This window comes from Heptranchias perlo, chromosome 14 (genome assembly GCF_035084215.1).
Source record: "Heptranchias perlo isolate sHepPer1 chromosome 14, sHepPer1.hap1, whole genome shotgun sequence".
Lineage (NCBI taxonomy): Eukaryota > Metazoa > Chordata > Chondrichthyes > Hexanchiformes > Hexanchidae > Heptranchias > Heptranchias perlo.
Genome location: NC_090338.1, coordinates 39,246,869 through 39,262,936, shown reverse-complemented (window position 1 = coordinate 39,262,936; position 16,068 = coordinate 39,246,869). Strand labels below are relative to the sequence as shown.

General features: G+C 44.3%; 1 protein-coding gene across 2 annotated transcripts in view; it reads right to left on the bottom strand.

Moving 5' to 3' along the window:
* The window catches only part of LOC137332456 (pro-neuregulin-2, membrane-bound isoform-like), a 563,304-nt gene that overhangs the window by 8,609 nt on the left and 538,627 nt on the right, over positions 1-16,068 (bottom strand). For both annotated transcript variants that reach the window (XM_067996313.1, XM_067996314.1), the window contains exons 6-7: positions 10,983-11,085; positions 10,634-10,757 (exon numbers count right to left, since the gene is read on the bottom strand). In XM_067996313.1, the coding sequence (XP_067852414.1) occupies positions 10,634-10,757; positions 10,983-11,085 (227 nt within the window). The remainder of the gene's footprint in view (positions 1-10,633; positions 10,758-10,982; positions 11,086-16,068) is intronic.

The following is a 16,068-nucleotide window of genomic DNA, read 5'->3' as shown; positions in this document are numbered from 1 at the left end:
GATTTAAATGTCATTCGGTCCATGTTTTTACAACTAAACAGTTAAGAAGTCTATGGTCAATTACTCACCTGATAAACCATCAGAAACAAATGATTATAATTATTCAAAATCATATTATAAGAAGTTTTGAACAGTTTGATATGTTTCTTTCCGATTCCTTTTGAGGAATTCCCTTGCACTATTTTATGTATATGCAGCACAGTCATCTCAGCTCAAATTATTCCCAAGAACGTGAAGAATTTTTTAAAGGAGACTGCCTGATCCATTGTGGTTGGATATAATCATAGAAATTACATCTCAGAGGAAAATATTTAGCCCATTGCACCTATGTGTGTATAGTCTAAGACATTATGTATAGTCCAAGACATTGTGTATAGTCCAAGACATTATGTATAGTCCAAGACATTGGGCTCGAATTTAGCAGGCCTGCGGGTTCCCAGCGGGTGGTCCTCCGGGAGCGTCGAAAACGCGAACGGCGAAATTAGTGGGTTGCCCACGCGATCGTAGCAGGCAATCCACTAATAGGATCCAATTACCTGCTCCTCCGGGGTCCACGGCGCTGGCCTGCGCGTCGGTCGGGCTGCGCATGCGCAGTACGATCTGTCAGCTGGAGGCTCTCTAGTTAAAGGGGCAGTCCTCCACTGACAGATGCTGCAACCAATGGGACAAATTGCAGCATGGAGCAGCCCAGGGGGAAGGCTGCTCCCAGTTTAATGATGCCTCACCCCAGGTATCATCAGATGGGGTGAGGAGGAGGGGGAGGACACAGATCTTCCCCCCGGCGGGCGGGAGGAAGCGGCCTGCCTCTGCCACCAAGAAGGCCTGGCTCGAGGTGGCAGAAGGGGTCACCTGCGCCACCAACATATGGCCCACCTGCATACAGTGCAGGAGGCGCTGCAATGACCGCAGTAGGTCAGCCGCAGTGAGAACACGAAGTCTTTCCCCTACACTCCGTCTGCCACAACACTGCCCCCACCCCAAATCTCCTTCGGCACCGCCAACACTATTCTGTCACATCACCCTTCATGCCCACTCACACCCCATCCTCATCTTACCTCCACCTACTCACCTCGCCAGTACTCATCCTGCCACTAACACGCGACCCAATCCTCATACAATCTCATGGCTCCATCCCATACTCACCCTCTCGTGCATCTCCCTCACGGCCAGCCTCACTCAACCTGCCACCACCTGTGCTGCAGCCACAGGGCATGCATCACATATGTGCAGTAGGCAGGGTAAGGCAAACGTCTCGTCAGCATGAAGGGGGTGCACAAGGGTGTCTGAGGGTTTGTCATGGGTGTTACCCATATTGAATTTCAGAGCCACAAACAGCACACATTATATTGACACCACCACTGCCATGTCTCCGCGAATCCTGTCCATTGTGTCCAATAATGCCCGCTCCTGGGTATCACTATGAGGACCCACCACTGATGCCACCCATCGTGTTACTGCAGAGTAGGTGCAGGTGTATTTGCAGGGCTCGTCCGCGCAGACGACTGAGAGACATCGGCGGTGTAGCCGGCTGCACCCTGGAAGGATGCGGAGGAGAAGGTGTGGAGGACAGTGGTGACTTTGCCAGCGACAGGTAAGCAGTTGGTGCTGGGGCCAGCCAGGAGCAGCTTGGCATGAAAGAGGCTGCAGATCTCCACGACTACATGTCGAGCGAATCTGCGCCTCCCTGTGCACTGCTGCTCAGAGAGGTCCGGGGAGCTGCGCCTCGGTCTGTGGACCCTGTGGCGAGGGTAGTGCCCTCTGCGACGCGTCTCTCTCTGCGGTAGCCCTCCCTCCTGCTGTGCAGGTGGGCGTGCAACCACACCGTGTTGGGGGGATCCACGTCTCTGCGGCGGACGGCGTGGACTGCGAGGCTGCTGGTGCTGGTCATGGTCTTCGTCCTCCGAGGGTGTCCACACACCACCCAACTGGCAGGTGTTGGTCTGAGGGGTTGTGCAGGGTAGGTGTGTGGGTCCTCGGACTGGGGCTGCGGTTTCGTGTCGGTCTGTCCTCTGGCTTGGCCGGGGGGTGGTGGGGGGCAGGGGTTGCCCTATGTGACGCGGTGGCCTCCTGCGTGGGTGAGGGCTCTCCCCCGTGGAGCGCACCTTGGCACCTGCCACAGGCTGCTGGCTGCAACACGCCTGGTTTGAAGGGTCCTGTTTCCCCCAGTGTGGGAAACTGACTGCCTTGAACGTAAAATCCCACACTTCCTCTTTTGACGTGGAGATGCCGGTGATGGACTGGGGTTGACAATTGTAAACAATTTTACAACACCAAGTTATAGTCCAGCAATTTTATTTTAAATTCACAAGCTTTCGGAGACTTCCTCCTTCCTCAGGTAAATGTTTCAGGAGCTCCTTGAAGCCTACGCATTTATACATATAGAACAATACATGGTGTTTACAGACTGCCCCTGCAACTGCCCGTTGCCAAGGCAATCACCGTGTTCAGACAGAGAGGTGTCACCTGCAGAACCCCCGAATACACATTCAACAAACAAACAAACAGGGAAAAAAAACAGAGAAAAAAAACAGAGAGAGGCAGAAACATCCGGAAGGCAGAGAGAGCCAGCAAATGACCCATTATATTAAAAACAGATAACATTTGTTCGCTGGTGGGGTAACGTGTAGCGTGACATGAACCCAAGATTCCGGTTGAGGCCGTCCTCATGGGTGCGGAACTTGGCTATCAATTTCTGCTCGACGATTTTGCGTTGTCGTGTGTCTCGAAGGCCGCCTTGGAGTACGCTTACCCGAAGGTCGGTGGATGAATGTCCATGACTGCTGAAGTGTTCCCCGACTGGGAGGGAACCCTCCTGTTTGGCGATTGTTGCGCGGTGTCCGTTCATCCGTTGTCGCAGCGTCTGCATGGTCTCGCCAATGTACCATGCTCTGGGGCATCCTTTCCTGCAACGTATGAGGTAGACAACGTTGGCCGAGTCACAGGAGTATGAACCATGCACCTGGTGGGTGGTGTCCTCTCGTGTGATGGTGGTATCTGTGTCGATGATCTGGCATGTCTTGCAGAGGTTACCGTGGCAGGGTTGTGTGGCGTCGTGGACGCTGTTCTCTTGAAAGCTAGGTAATTTGCTGCGAACGATGGTCTGTTTGAGGTTGGGTGGCTGTTTAAAGGCGAGTAGTGGAGGTGTGGGGATGGCCATAGCGAGGTGTTTGTCCTCATTGATGACATGTTGAAGGCTGCGGAGAACATGGCGTAGTTTCTCCGCTCCGGGGAAGTACTGGACGACAAAGGGTACTCTGTTGGTTGCGTCCCGTGTTAGTCTCCTGAGGAGGTCTATGCGATTTTTTGCTGTGGCCCGTCGGAACTGTCGATCGATGAGTCGAGCGTCATATCCCGTTCTTACTAGGGCGTCTTTCAGCGTCTGTAGGTGTCCATCGCGTTCCTCCTCGTCTGAGCAGACCCTGTGTATTCGCAGGGCCTCTTTTGACAGCTGCTTCAGCTCATTAACTGACCACAACGAGCAAGGTAAGTACTCTCAAGTGGAACCCCGCTGGCTTTAATTGCCTGCGGGATTCCCACCAGCGTGGCTTTCGCGCGTAGCCCCGCACGTCAGCGCGGTACCCGGAAGTGGCCGGGATTTCGTCCGAATCCGGTCACGTGATCGGAGATCGGGATTTTCGGGGCCCCCCCGCTGGAAACCCGCAGGTAACCCGACCCTAAAATCGAGCCCATTGTGTATAGTCTAAGACATTATGTATAGTCTAAGACATTATGTATAGTCCAAGACATTGTGTATAGTCCAAGACATTGTGTATAGTCTAAGACATTATGTATAGTCTAAGACATTGTGTATAGTCTAAGACATTGTGTATAGTCTAAGACATTATGTATAGTCTAAGACATTGTGTATAGTCCAAGACATTGTGGACTTTTCACCATAGCCTTTAATCTGTACGCTCTCTTTACAATTATCAAATTCTCCTAAAAGACAATTCACAAAATTACCACAGTGGGGGGGGGGGGGGGGGGCGGTGAGGAGGGGGGAAGATTTCCTTCGTGTACTAGATGTATCAAAATTGTAAATGCATTGATTTTACAGGGTAAACAATTTTGATACATGTAATTCAGGAAATCTTCCCCCATATCCTCCAATGTCCATAAAACTCAAAGTTCTCTAAATTATGTTGTGATAAAATGCATCTGCTTTTAACTTTCAAGGTGGTCCATGATTGCAGCTATTGATCCAAGCTGGTTTTCTGCCTGCTGCAAATCGCAGTCAGGAGACTCTTACTAAACTACAGAATGATCTCAATCTGACCAATACACCCAACAGCAGCGATAACAGAACACTGTGCACCCATTCTTTGACTCATGCACAAAGCACTGATGCTAACTTTTAATATTAGGAGTGTGGGTTGGAGTGTCTTCTTTGTCCAAATATTTAACAAAAGTTTTAAAGATTCATTGACAGTGCAAAAGACCTAGGTACTTTTAAAATATGACTTTGGTCCTGATTGGTGCTATATTGCAGCCACTGCTCATTGAGATGGTTTCCGGCGGGTGGTTGGCAGGGGGGGGCGGGGGTTCTCATACCATTTGACTTTAGTGTATTCGAGTAGATCAGAACTGATTCCTACATTTTGGGCCAATGTACATTCAAAACTGCTTTGCATTGATGCATTATTATGGACTAAAGAAAAAACTAGATACCACTTACTGTTAAAAGTTCCCACATTATTTTACAAAGTTTAGACTTTAGTATACCTAATTCTGTAACAATGCATTGCATCCAATGATATTGTTCCACATCTATTGGTTATCTATGAAGATTTGTAATTGATAGTTATGGAAATACAAGTGCAAAAGCATAATTGTTCGGTATTTATTTTTATTTAAATCAGTAAACCACTAATTGTGTAATATCTGTTTACTATGCAATGAGGGTTCACATAATCATCACATTTCCACTGTTTCCACTCTGTTCTAATTACATATCTCCTTTAAAATACCAAGCAGAATATTCATTCCTGTATCAAGAAAGGCCTTCTAGTGTTTCCTCATAAATGGGTGCTGGGCCCATCTGATCATTTTTTACGTGTGAATCTGGACAATGAGTATTGATAGGTCATTTGATTCTTGAGGCATCACAGTCTGATCCTGTCTTCACCTGATGTCTGCACACAAATGCTTTTCAGGGGTACGGTAGCATAGTGGTTATGTTACTGGGCTAGTAATCCAGAGGCCTGGACTAAAATCCAGAGTCATGAGTTCAAATCCCGCCACGGCAGCTGGCGAATTTAAATTCAATTAATTAATTAAAATTCAATTAATTAAATAAAAATCTGGAATTAAAATACTAGTATCAGTAATGATGGCCATGAAACTACCGGATTGTCATAAAAACCCATCTGGTTCACTAATGCCCTTTAGGGAAGGAAACCTGCCGCCCTTACCCGGTCTGGCCTATATGTGACTCCAGACCCACAGCAATGTGGTTGATTCTTAATTGCCCTCTGAAATGGCCTAGCAAGCCACTCAGTTGTAAAATCTCGCTACGAAAAGTCATAATAAGAATAAAACCGGACGGACCACCCGGCATCGGACCACTCGGCACCGGACACGACAACGGCAAAACACCAAGCCCAGTCGACCCTGCAAGGTCCTCCTTACTAACATCTGGGGACTTGTGCCAAAATTGGGAGAGCTGTCCCACAGACTAGTCAAGCAACAGCCTGACATAGCCATACTCACGGAATCATATCTTTCAGCCAACGTCCCAGACTCTGCCATCACCATCCCTGGGTATGTCCTGTCCCACCGGCAGGACAGACCCACCAGAGGTGGCGGTACAGTGATATACAGTCAGGAGGGAGTGGCCCTGGGAGTCCTCAACATTGACTCTGGACCCCATGAAATCTCATGGCATCAGGTCAAACATGGACAAGGAAACCTCCTGCTGATTACCACCTACTGTCCTCCCTCAGCTGATGAATCAGTCCTCCTCCATGTTGAGCACCACTTGGAGGAAGCACTGAGGGTAGCAAGGGCACAAAATGTACTCTGGGTGGGGGACTTCAATGTCCATCACCAAGAGTGGCTCGGTAGCACCACTACTGACCGAGCTGGCCGAGTCCTGAAGGACATAGCTGCTAGACTGGGCCTGCGGCAGGTGGTGAGCGAACCAACACGAGGGAAAAACTTACTTGACCTCGTCCTCACCAATCTACCTGTCGCAAATGCATCTGTCCATGACAGTATTGGTAGGAGTGACCACCGCACAGTCCTCGTGGAGATGAAATCCCGTCTTCGCACTGAGGACACCATCCAACGTGTTGTGTGGCACTACCACCGTGCTAAATGGGATAGATTCAGAACAGATCTAGCAGCTCAAAACTGGGCATCCATGAGGCGCTGTGGGCCATCAGCAGCAGCAGAATTGTATTCCAGCACAATCTGTAACCTCATGGCCCAGCATATTCCTCACTCTACCATTACCAACAAGCCAGGGGATCAACCCTGGTTCAATGAGGAGTGTAGAAGAGCATGCCAGGAGCAGCACCAGGCGTACCTAAAAATGAGGTGCCAACCTGGTGAAGCTACAACTCAGGACTACATGCGTGCTAAACAACAGAAGCAACATGCTATAGACAGAGCTAAGCGATTCCACAACCAACGGATCAGATCAAAGCTCTGCAGTCCTGCCACATCCAGTCGTGAATGGTGGTGGACAATTAAACAACTAACGGGAGGAGGAGGCTCTGCAAACATCCCCATTCTCAATGATGGCGGAGTCCAGCACGTGAGTGCAAAAGACAAGGCTGAAGCGTTTGCAACCATCTTCAGCCAGAAGTGCCGAGTGGATAATCCATCTCAGCCTCCTCCCGATATCCCCACCATCACGGAAGCCAGTCTTCGGCCAATTCGATTCACTCCACGTGATATCAAGAAACGGCTGAGTGCACTGGATACAGCAAAGGCTATGGGCCCCGACAACATCCCAGCTGTAGTGCTGAAGACTTGTGCTCCAGAACTAGCTGCGCCTCTAGCCAAGCTGTTCCAGTACAGCTACAACACTGGCATCCACCCGACAATGTGGAAAATTGCCCAGGTATGTCCTGTCCACAGAAAGCAGGACAAATCCAATCCGGCCAATTACCGCCCCATCAGTCTACTCTCAATCATCAGCAAAGTGATGGAAGGTGTCATCGACAGTGCTATCAAGCGGCACTTACTCAACAATAACCTGCTCACCGATGCTCAGTTTGGGTTCCGCCAGGACCACTCGGCTCCAGACCTCATTACAGCCTTGGTCCAAACATGGACAAAAGAGCTGAATTCCAGAGGTGAGGTGAGAGTGACTGCCCTTGACATCAAGGCAGCATTTGACCGAGTGTGGCACCAAGGAGCCCTCGTAAAATTGAAGTCAATGGGAATCAGGGGGAAAACTCTCCAGTGGCTGGAGTCATACCTAGCACAAAGGAAGATGGTAGTGGTTGTTGGAGGCCAATCATCTCAGCCCCAGGGCATTGCTGCAGGAGTTCCTCAGGGCAGTGTCCTAGGCCCAACCATCTTCAGCTGCTTCATCAATGACCTTCCCTCCATCATAAGGTCAGAAATGGGGATGTTCGCTGATGACTGCACAGTGTTCAGTTCCATTCGCAACCCCTCAGATAATGAAGCAGTCCGAGCCTGCATGCAGCAAGACCTGGACAACATCCAGGCTTGGGCTGATAAGTGGCAAGTAACATTCGCGCCAGATAAGTGCCAGGCAATGACAATCTCCAACAAGAGAGAGTCTAACCACCTCCCCTTGACATTCAACGGCATTACCATCGCCGAATCTCCCACCATCAACATCCTGGGGGTCACCATTGACCAGAAACTTAACTGGACCAGCCATATAAATACTGTGGCTACGAGAGCAGGTCAGAGGCTGGGTATTCTGCGGCGAGTGACTCACCTCCTGACTCCCCAAAGCCTTTCCACCATCTACAAGGCACAAGTCAGGAGTGTGATGGAATACTCTCCACTTGCCTGGATGAGTGCAGCTCCAACAACACTCAAGAAGCTCGACACCATCCAAGATAAAGCAGCCCGCTTGATTGGCACCCCATCCACCACCCTAAACATTCACTCCCTTCACCACCGGCGCACTGTGGCTGCAGTGTGCACCATCCACAGGATGCACTGCAGCAACTCACCAAGGCTTCTTCGACAGCACCTCCCAAACCCGCGACCTCTACCACCTAGAAGGACAAGGGCAGCAGGCGCATGGGAACAACACCACCTGCACGTTCCCCTCCAAGTCACACACCATCCCGACTTGGAAATATATCGCCGTTCCTTCATTGTCGCTGGGTCAAAATCCTGGAACTCCCTTCCTAACAGCACTGTGGGAGAACCGTCACCACACGGACTGCAGCGGTTCAAGAAGGCGGCTCACCACCACCTTCTCGAGGGCAATTAGGGATGGGCAATAAATGCCGGCCTTGCCAGCGACGCCCGCATCCCGTGAACGAATAAAAAAAAAAAAAAGATGCTGGATAACAATCAAGAGCAGGGATCCTGGCTGATCTTTCCCCTTTTGTGATCTAGGACACTAGCCTAATTGCAGTGCCGTTACCCTAGGCTGAGATCATCACAAACGGGGATTGATCTTGATACTAGTCATTAAGCCAGAATTTGCTGGAAACATGCGCCATCTAGAGTGCATGCCAATACTATTTGCAGGAAATTATGGCGTGAGTGATTCAGGCCATTACTTACGCCATGTCTAAATTTCCTGAGACTTTTGCACTGCTCTGCCCTTACCCAACCAAAACAGTTGAACAGCTAATTATCATAGTCCCTCCCCCGCTAAAATCAATGGTGAGATCAAGTTTGCTGAATCAAAGCCACTGAGATCACCACTGCCACTTAGATCATAACAGAATGGCGCTGGTGGCTTGTGTATACAGGAATCATAACAGGAACGTGTTTAAAAGAAGTAACATCACTCCCGGCATTATAATACAGTTGCTATCTCAATTCTAAATTTTCTTGATCAGATTGATCAAAGCAGAGCCCACATTCTTGAAAGTTTAATGTAATGCAAATGCGAATGTTATTTATACTTATCTCTTACACTGTTAAATACTGTAATCAAAAAATGTAGGGTAAACCTTGAAACACTGTGAAATTGCTTTTTGGGGTGACTGTTTTCTACATTGGTTCTAAAATTGCTTCACGGGTGAAGTACTACACTATTCTTAAAGTCCACAGCTCCAAGCCATAGCCTCATGATACAATGCAAGAGTTACAGAAGAATTGTTTGTTCTTGTGACAATATTTATTCAATATTTATCCCTGTTTATATTTTTTAGTAATTTGCTGCTGGATATAAATAAATAAACAAATAAATTAGGTTGAAATTCCTGCAGAAACCAACAAACGAAATAAATTCTTAACTACCCATTGGCCGGGCCGCTCCTAATCCGTCACTATACTTACATTGAGTTACATTCGGCCCAACCAGTCTATGCCGGCGTTTATGTTCCACACGAGGCTCCTCCCTCCCTACTTCATCTAACCCTATCAGCATACCGTTCTATTCCTTTCTCCCTCATGTGCTTATCTAGCTTCCCCTTAAATGCATCTTTGCTATTTACCTCAGCTACCCCTTGTGGTGGCGCGTTCCACATTCATACCAATCTTTGGGTAAAGAAATTTCTCCTGAATTCCCTATTGGATTTATTAGTGACTATCTTATACTTATGACCTCTAGTTTTGGACTCCCCCACAAGTGGAAACATTTTCTCTACATCTACCCTATCAAAACCTTTCATTATCTTAAAGATCTCTAGAGAAAAGAGCCCCAGCCTATTTAGTCTTTCCTGATAAGTATATCCTCTTAGTTTTGGTATCATCCTTGTGAATCTTTTTTGCACCCTCTCCAATGCCTCTAAATCCCTTTTATAATATGGAGACCAGAACTGTGCACAGTACTCCAAGTGTGATCTAACCAAGGTTCTATACAAATTTAATATAACTTTCCTGCTTTTCAATTCTATCCCTCTAGAAATGTTTGCCTTTTTATGGCCTTATTAATCTGCATTGCTACTTTCAGTGATTCGTGTATCTGTACCCCGAGATTGTATTTAGACTCTTATTAGCCAAGCAATATGTGGCTTCCTTATTCTTCCTACCAAAGTGCACCACCTTACACTTATCTATATTGAAATTCATTTGCCAATTACACGCCCATTCTGCAAGTTTATTAATGTCTTCTTGCATTTTAACGCATTCTTCCTTTGTGTTAACTACACCCCCCAATTTCATGTCGACTACAATTTTTGAAATTGTACTTCTGATTCTCAAGTGGCATATTCTAATTATTTTTGCAGCAAATTGTGGTGTGAATTCTCTACTGGAGGATCAGAGAGTGCAACAGTCTAACTTATGCCATTCGGCGCCAATATCGCCATTGCAACAAGATCTGGGCCAATATGGTTCAGTACCACACTTGGCAGTGTATTTACCAGCTGAGCTGTCAGAAGCACCCTGGAAAAGGCTTTTCAAATCTAAACATTTTAATCAAAATAATTGCTGAACAATAAACAGGATCATCACTAAATAAACTCTTCTTATAAACACATTTAGTTGTCTTAAAATCAATGTAGTAAATAGAAGCACGTACATCAACCATTTGAATGTCTTCCGGGAGAGGGCCAGGATGGTTGGGTCCATTGGCAAGGTTTCGATTTTGATGGTCTGCACAAAGATTTTGCCTCAGATGGCTGTGCATTTTCTTTCTTTGTTTTCTATAGAAGAACAATAACTGGAGTAAGTTCTGCACAAATTAATAGGCACAGCATTGAAATGACTTCAACAAGGCCTCAGCAATGTTAAATGTATCTATTAAATTAATTGCAGATTTACAAACAAAAACAAATGACTGCACTGCAACAGAGCACACAATCCAAAAACTACTTTAAATTCTCATAAGAAACTTTACATTCCAGTGACTGGCAGGTTTAAAGACTTACTTTGTTTTGCAATATGCCACTACACACACAATTCCAACCACAAGAAGAGCAACACAAATGCCAGTAATGGTCAAGACTCTCTTTTGATACAGTTCCTCAGCTTCTGCAAACAGAAAAACAGGGTACAAAAGCATTAAACGCCTCATTCAGACCTCAAGCACCACCTAATTGACTGCAGTCACAAATTACACATGAAAAGCCTTCTCTGGAGCATTTTTCACATTAATTCCATACACAGAAATGTTTATGCAAATACAATAATAGGCAGTGTACAAAAAAGCTTGCAATAAACCTGAAGTTAACTGTGCTTAATACACAGCAAACAAAATTACAATTATCCTCCTGAACACACTAAGGACAGACTGCGGGCCTTCATAATAACACTTAAAAAAAAAACACTTTGTCTTAAAAGCTGAAGTATTTAAAATATGCAGTAAAATTAAAATGACAGTGCATTGATGAATAACTCATCTGCTTCAGAGAGATTTCAAGTTAAGGAGGAATAGTTACCCTGAATGACATTTTCATTTTTGTTTAAACATTCTGATTTTGCTATTCATATTCAGCTATTAGAAAAACAGTTGAAACATATTTGCTGTAACCTAGTAATTATAGAGATTGAGAATTGACAGTAGGCAGACTAGTTAAAACACTGTTTATATGTGTGTCAATTACAGCAATGAGAATATAAAGAAATAAAAAGACAACAGAAAAATGGGAGACACAAAAGCGTTTTATTACAAATATCTGGTAATGGGTGCGGGAGGTTGGGTGGGGGGTGGGGTGGGGGGAGGAAGTCAACTGTAGGCCTGGCATAGCATGCTTGTTACTGAAGAAGAGAATGGGAACATTGAGGGAAGAAAGATTAAAGCAGACTGTGAAGGGATGCCCCAGACTAAAAAAAATGGTGTCCTGACAAGACATGGGAGTTGGTTTCTTTTGTGATCAATAATTAGAATGTCAGCAGCACTCATTTTGCTGAAGGTGAGAAATGAACAGGCTGATTTGTTATTAATGCTTTGTTATTACCCTTTTGCACTTAATATTAAGGAACTGTTGTGACAGTAATTATATCATATTCATCATGTGCATGACTAAGGACTAACCATACTACACAATGTGTCTCAAAATCGGATATTAATTGCACAATCTTACCCAGGATGAAAACAAACTTGTTGTAAGTATACATTCAAATAAAATGACTTTTGGTATAAGGTTATGAAACTGTTTAATTTTCTCTCAATAAATAAGCTTCATATGCTTTAGCTTGAATATTTTTTTGTTTTTCTTAGCTGGGTCCATTTCTAATTTTTAAACTGTGTGCCATAAAAGTTGTTTATGTTAGCTGCAACTTCAGCAAAAACATTATGACCTGCAGCCTTGCTTGATTTACTGTTAAATCAACTTTATTATAAACCAAGTTTGAAGTTCAAAGAATAGGTCTCCTAGTCTAAATACCAGCTTCACTTATTGAAAAGCTAACAGATGACACAAGCTTACACACATCTGGAGCTAACATGAAATTTATAGGTCAAACATTTAAACAGCGGTTTTATGCTGTCTATTTACAACAGTTATAAATCTGGCAAGAGTTCTACTGGGCCAGCTGCAGCTCATCTCTAGTCATAAAGAGTGCTGCTACAGAAAAGGTTCGCTTATCTGTAGCTCAATGTCATAATTAGATACTGGACTCCTTTATTTTGGTAATGGATGGATTAGTACAACTAGACAGCTGCAGTCAGATCATCCCTTCAAAGCAAAAGAAGTTGCTAGAAATCCAAGGCAGCTTTTTAAATTTGCAGATTAAAATGAATGGTTTTCCATACCCATAAATTCAAATCCAAGATGCTCTGCCAATGCAGAAAGTTGACAAAAAAGAAAGAAAAAAGGAGAACAGTTTCAGAGAAGAATATTTAAAACATACCAAAAAATATACACGTTATGTGGTTAGCTCGAACTTTGGTACAGAAACATGGCAGGTGTAACATTAACATGTAACATAGTGCTCAGGGAAGCTTTTCCATCTCTGACAATGGGCACTACCATTACAGGCAAAAGTTTTACACATGCAAAACAAGACAGGAATGGGTGGAATACAGTTAGTTGCAAATGATTGCTCCCTTCTTTACAATTCAAAGGAACAAGATTATGAAAGACCTAAGGTGACTATTTAGGAGTAAAACGACAGTTATTATTTATGATTTTATATAAGGTTTGATATAAAGATGGCTTTATCTGTGCTGTGAAAATATTGCTTTCAAATAGACTAATGTTAAGTATACTAGCATTAGAAAAGGGTTGAAAAATCTTATACCAATTCCACCTAGCTTTACATAGAACGTACTTATAGCTCTTATTCATGCAAACTGAAAAATAAGGCTTATGTGTTGTTATTGGTAATTAGAGTGTTAGGTATACAAGACTAACAACAGTGGCAAAATAAAATATCTTCTGGTGCATATTGTTTTTTTTTCTGGTCAATTTTCTTCCCTCCCTTCCTCTCCTGAAGGCACTGCCGTCTTGTTTGGAAAGAATTCTACAGACCTCAGTTGCCCTCCAATACCTTACCTAAGTGCCCGTTATTCATGTCTGAGCCTTGAAAGTGAGTGTTGGCAGGCTATTTGACTATGGGAGCATCACTGCTGAACCTGATCCTGTCCTTACCTAATGTTCACATGTTACTGGACAGCAGCAAAGAATAGGAACCCTGTCCAATTTTGTCATCCTTATCCCAAGGATACTGAGGTCGAATGTAGCATCACAACCATCCATTGGCTGAGATCAGTTAAATCAGCACAGACTGAGGACTGATCTTGGGAACTTCCTGATATTTATGATTCAGCTTCTCGCTGGTTAAATTCTCTGAGTCATCCTATTAGGGAATCCAGTGATGATTGAAAATTATGGTGTAACTTTAAACAATGAAGAATTTTCCCTGAAATGTACTGTAAATTATTAGCTGGCATATTACGATACTGAAACCACAAAAGTGGTTAAGAATGTTGCACTGCTACGAAACTGTAGCTCTGTTCTTCGGTAGCCAAGAAACAAAAATGATGGGTGAGAATTTCCATGGGGTTTTTCCTGTTCGTCCGCCATATTTTTAGCAGTAGAGCCGTGGAAACTCTGAAAATTATACGATCAGGAGAGCCCCGGCACAAATTCACCCCCATAATTTCTAACTCTAAATAAATAATCATTGCACAAAATAATGGATACCAGAAAATGAGTTCAAGGCTGTGAGTTTCGGATAAGTTTGACAAACTGTTCAGTCTTTATTCCCATGATCTTGTAACACACACTGAAGTATCTATCATTTTATATATTGAATAATCTTAAAGTGTCTGAATGTCGGGAGTATCCCACACCCTCTGATGTGGCATTCCGGGAGTAATGGTGGCTCAAGGACAGGCATTCACAGTCAAAAGAAGATTGTGCTATAAAGTGCTGGCTGTATATGGGAGAAGGAGGGTTATAAAACTGAAATAAGTGGGAGGAATGATTATTGTCTACCAGAGTTCTTTCTACAAGTGTATGAAATGAAAGAGAATGATTTTAAAAATACAGCATTTTATCATTCTTGTGCACCAGCTACTGAATTATCCTTAACTCTTAATTGGTAAAGTCTTTTAAAGAAGTGTTGTCCAATACATCAGCCACTAGCCACATGTGGCTAATTGAGAATCCAATTGTGGCTAATTGCATTTTTGATTTTTGTGTAAATAAAAAATGAGTAATAGACATTGCCGTTAGCCATGTGATTTCAATACTCATATTCGCACGGCATACGGATGTGTATTTTAACCTTTGTGTATTTGCTGGTGAATTGGTAAGACGAAAAGCAGTGTGTGAGTGTGATTTGATCGTATGTGTGCTTTACTTCCTTGATTACTGGTTGATTGCTAAAATGCTGGACCTCAGCACCATGGAAATACCAGCAACATTATATGGAGTGGGGAGTTAGCATCGTACTCAGCAGAGAACGATCCCTTGCGCCGGAACATGTAAGCCCAAGGCCCAATCGAGACTGGGCCTCGGGCCTCATTCAAATTAGAACTGGCAAGCTGTGGATGCCGGAGCGACCCTCAGGCCCCGGAAACGGAGGGGGAGGCAATCGGGAATGGGACAAGTGGGGGCTGGCAATGGTCTTCAGGTCTGCTGTGGAACCAGGAAGAGCAAGAGTGCTCCATCCGGCTCTACATTCAGGTAAGAATTTTTTAAGAAACTTACCTTTTTGGAAGCGGCCTCCAGCGGTCCCTTTAAGGATCGCTGGTTAGTCCACCCGGGATGCCTAAAGAGCCTCTGAACCCAGCAGAACTGGAAATAAAGTTACCTGAGATATTAAGAGTGAGACAGAATAGAAATATAGTTTAATCGTCTCATTGGATTTTCCGAACAAATTATAATTCAAGTAGTGACAAATCCATTATCATAGAGGAAAAACGTATAAAACTGACTAGAAATACGTACTGTTACTTCTTCAACTGCACCTATAGATCTTTCTGTTAAATGTTTTATTTTATGTTTTTATCAAACAGAGTATGGCCTACATCAGGGATTTCCAACCTTTTGGAGCTGAAGGCCAGTTAGTTGGTGACATATGATTAGGCAGAAATGTATGCCCCCATATACATAAATATGAGACCCCCATACACAAAATATGCTAGATCCCATACACACAAAAAGTGAGAGGCCCATACCTAAAAAAGCAAGACTCCGATATATAAAAATGTGAGACCCCCCATATACAAAAAAGTGATATCCCCATATACAAAATATGCAATTATAAATACCTATGTCCATATTTATAATAGAAACTGCCTCTCCCCAGTCGATTTGCTGTAGCACTTCCACTAGCCATAGGGTGTAATTACAGCATGACAAGTTTATACAGGCAGTTCCGATTATAAATCTGGACATAGGAATTTATAGCACAATATAAAAATAAGGCCTTTAAAATGGCAATTGAATTATATCTGTGCACCCTACTCTAATTATCCTGTGCCCTCTAATCTCACTTTACCCAATGGCTACACTTGATGTTGACTTCCTATGTGCAATATCACGGGAGATTGACTTAATATAC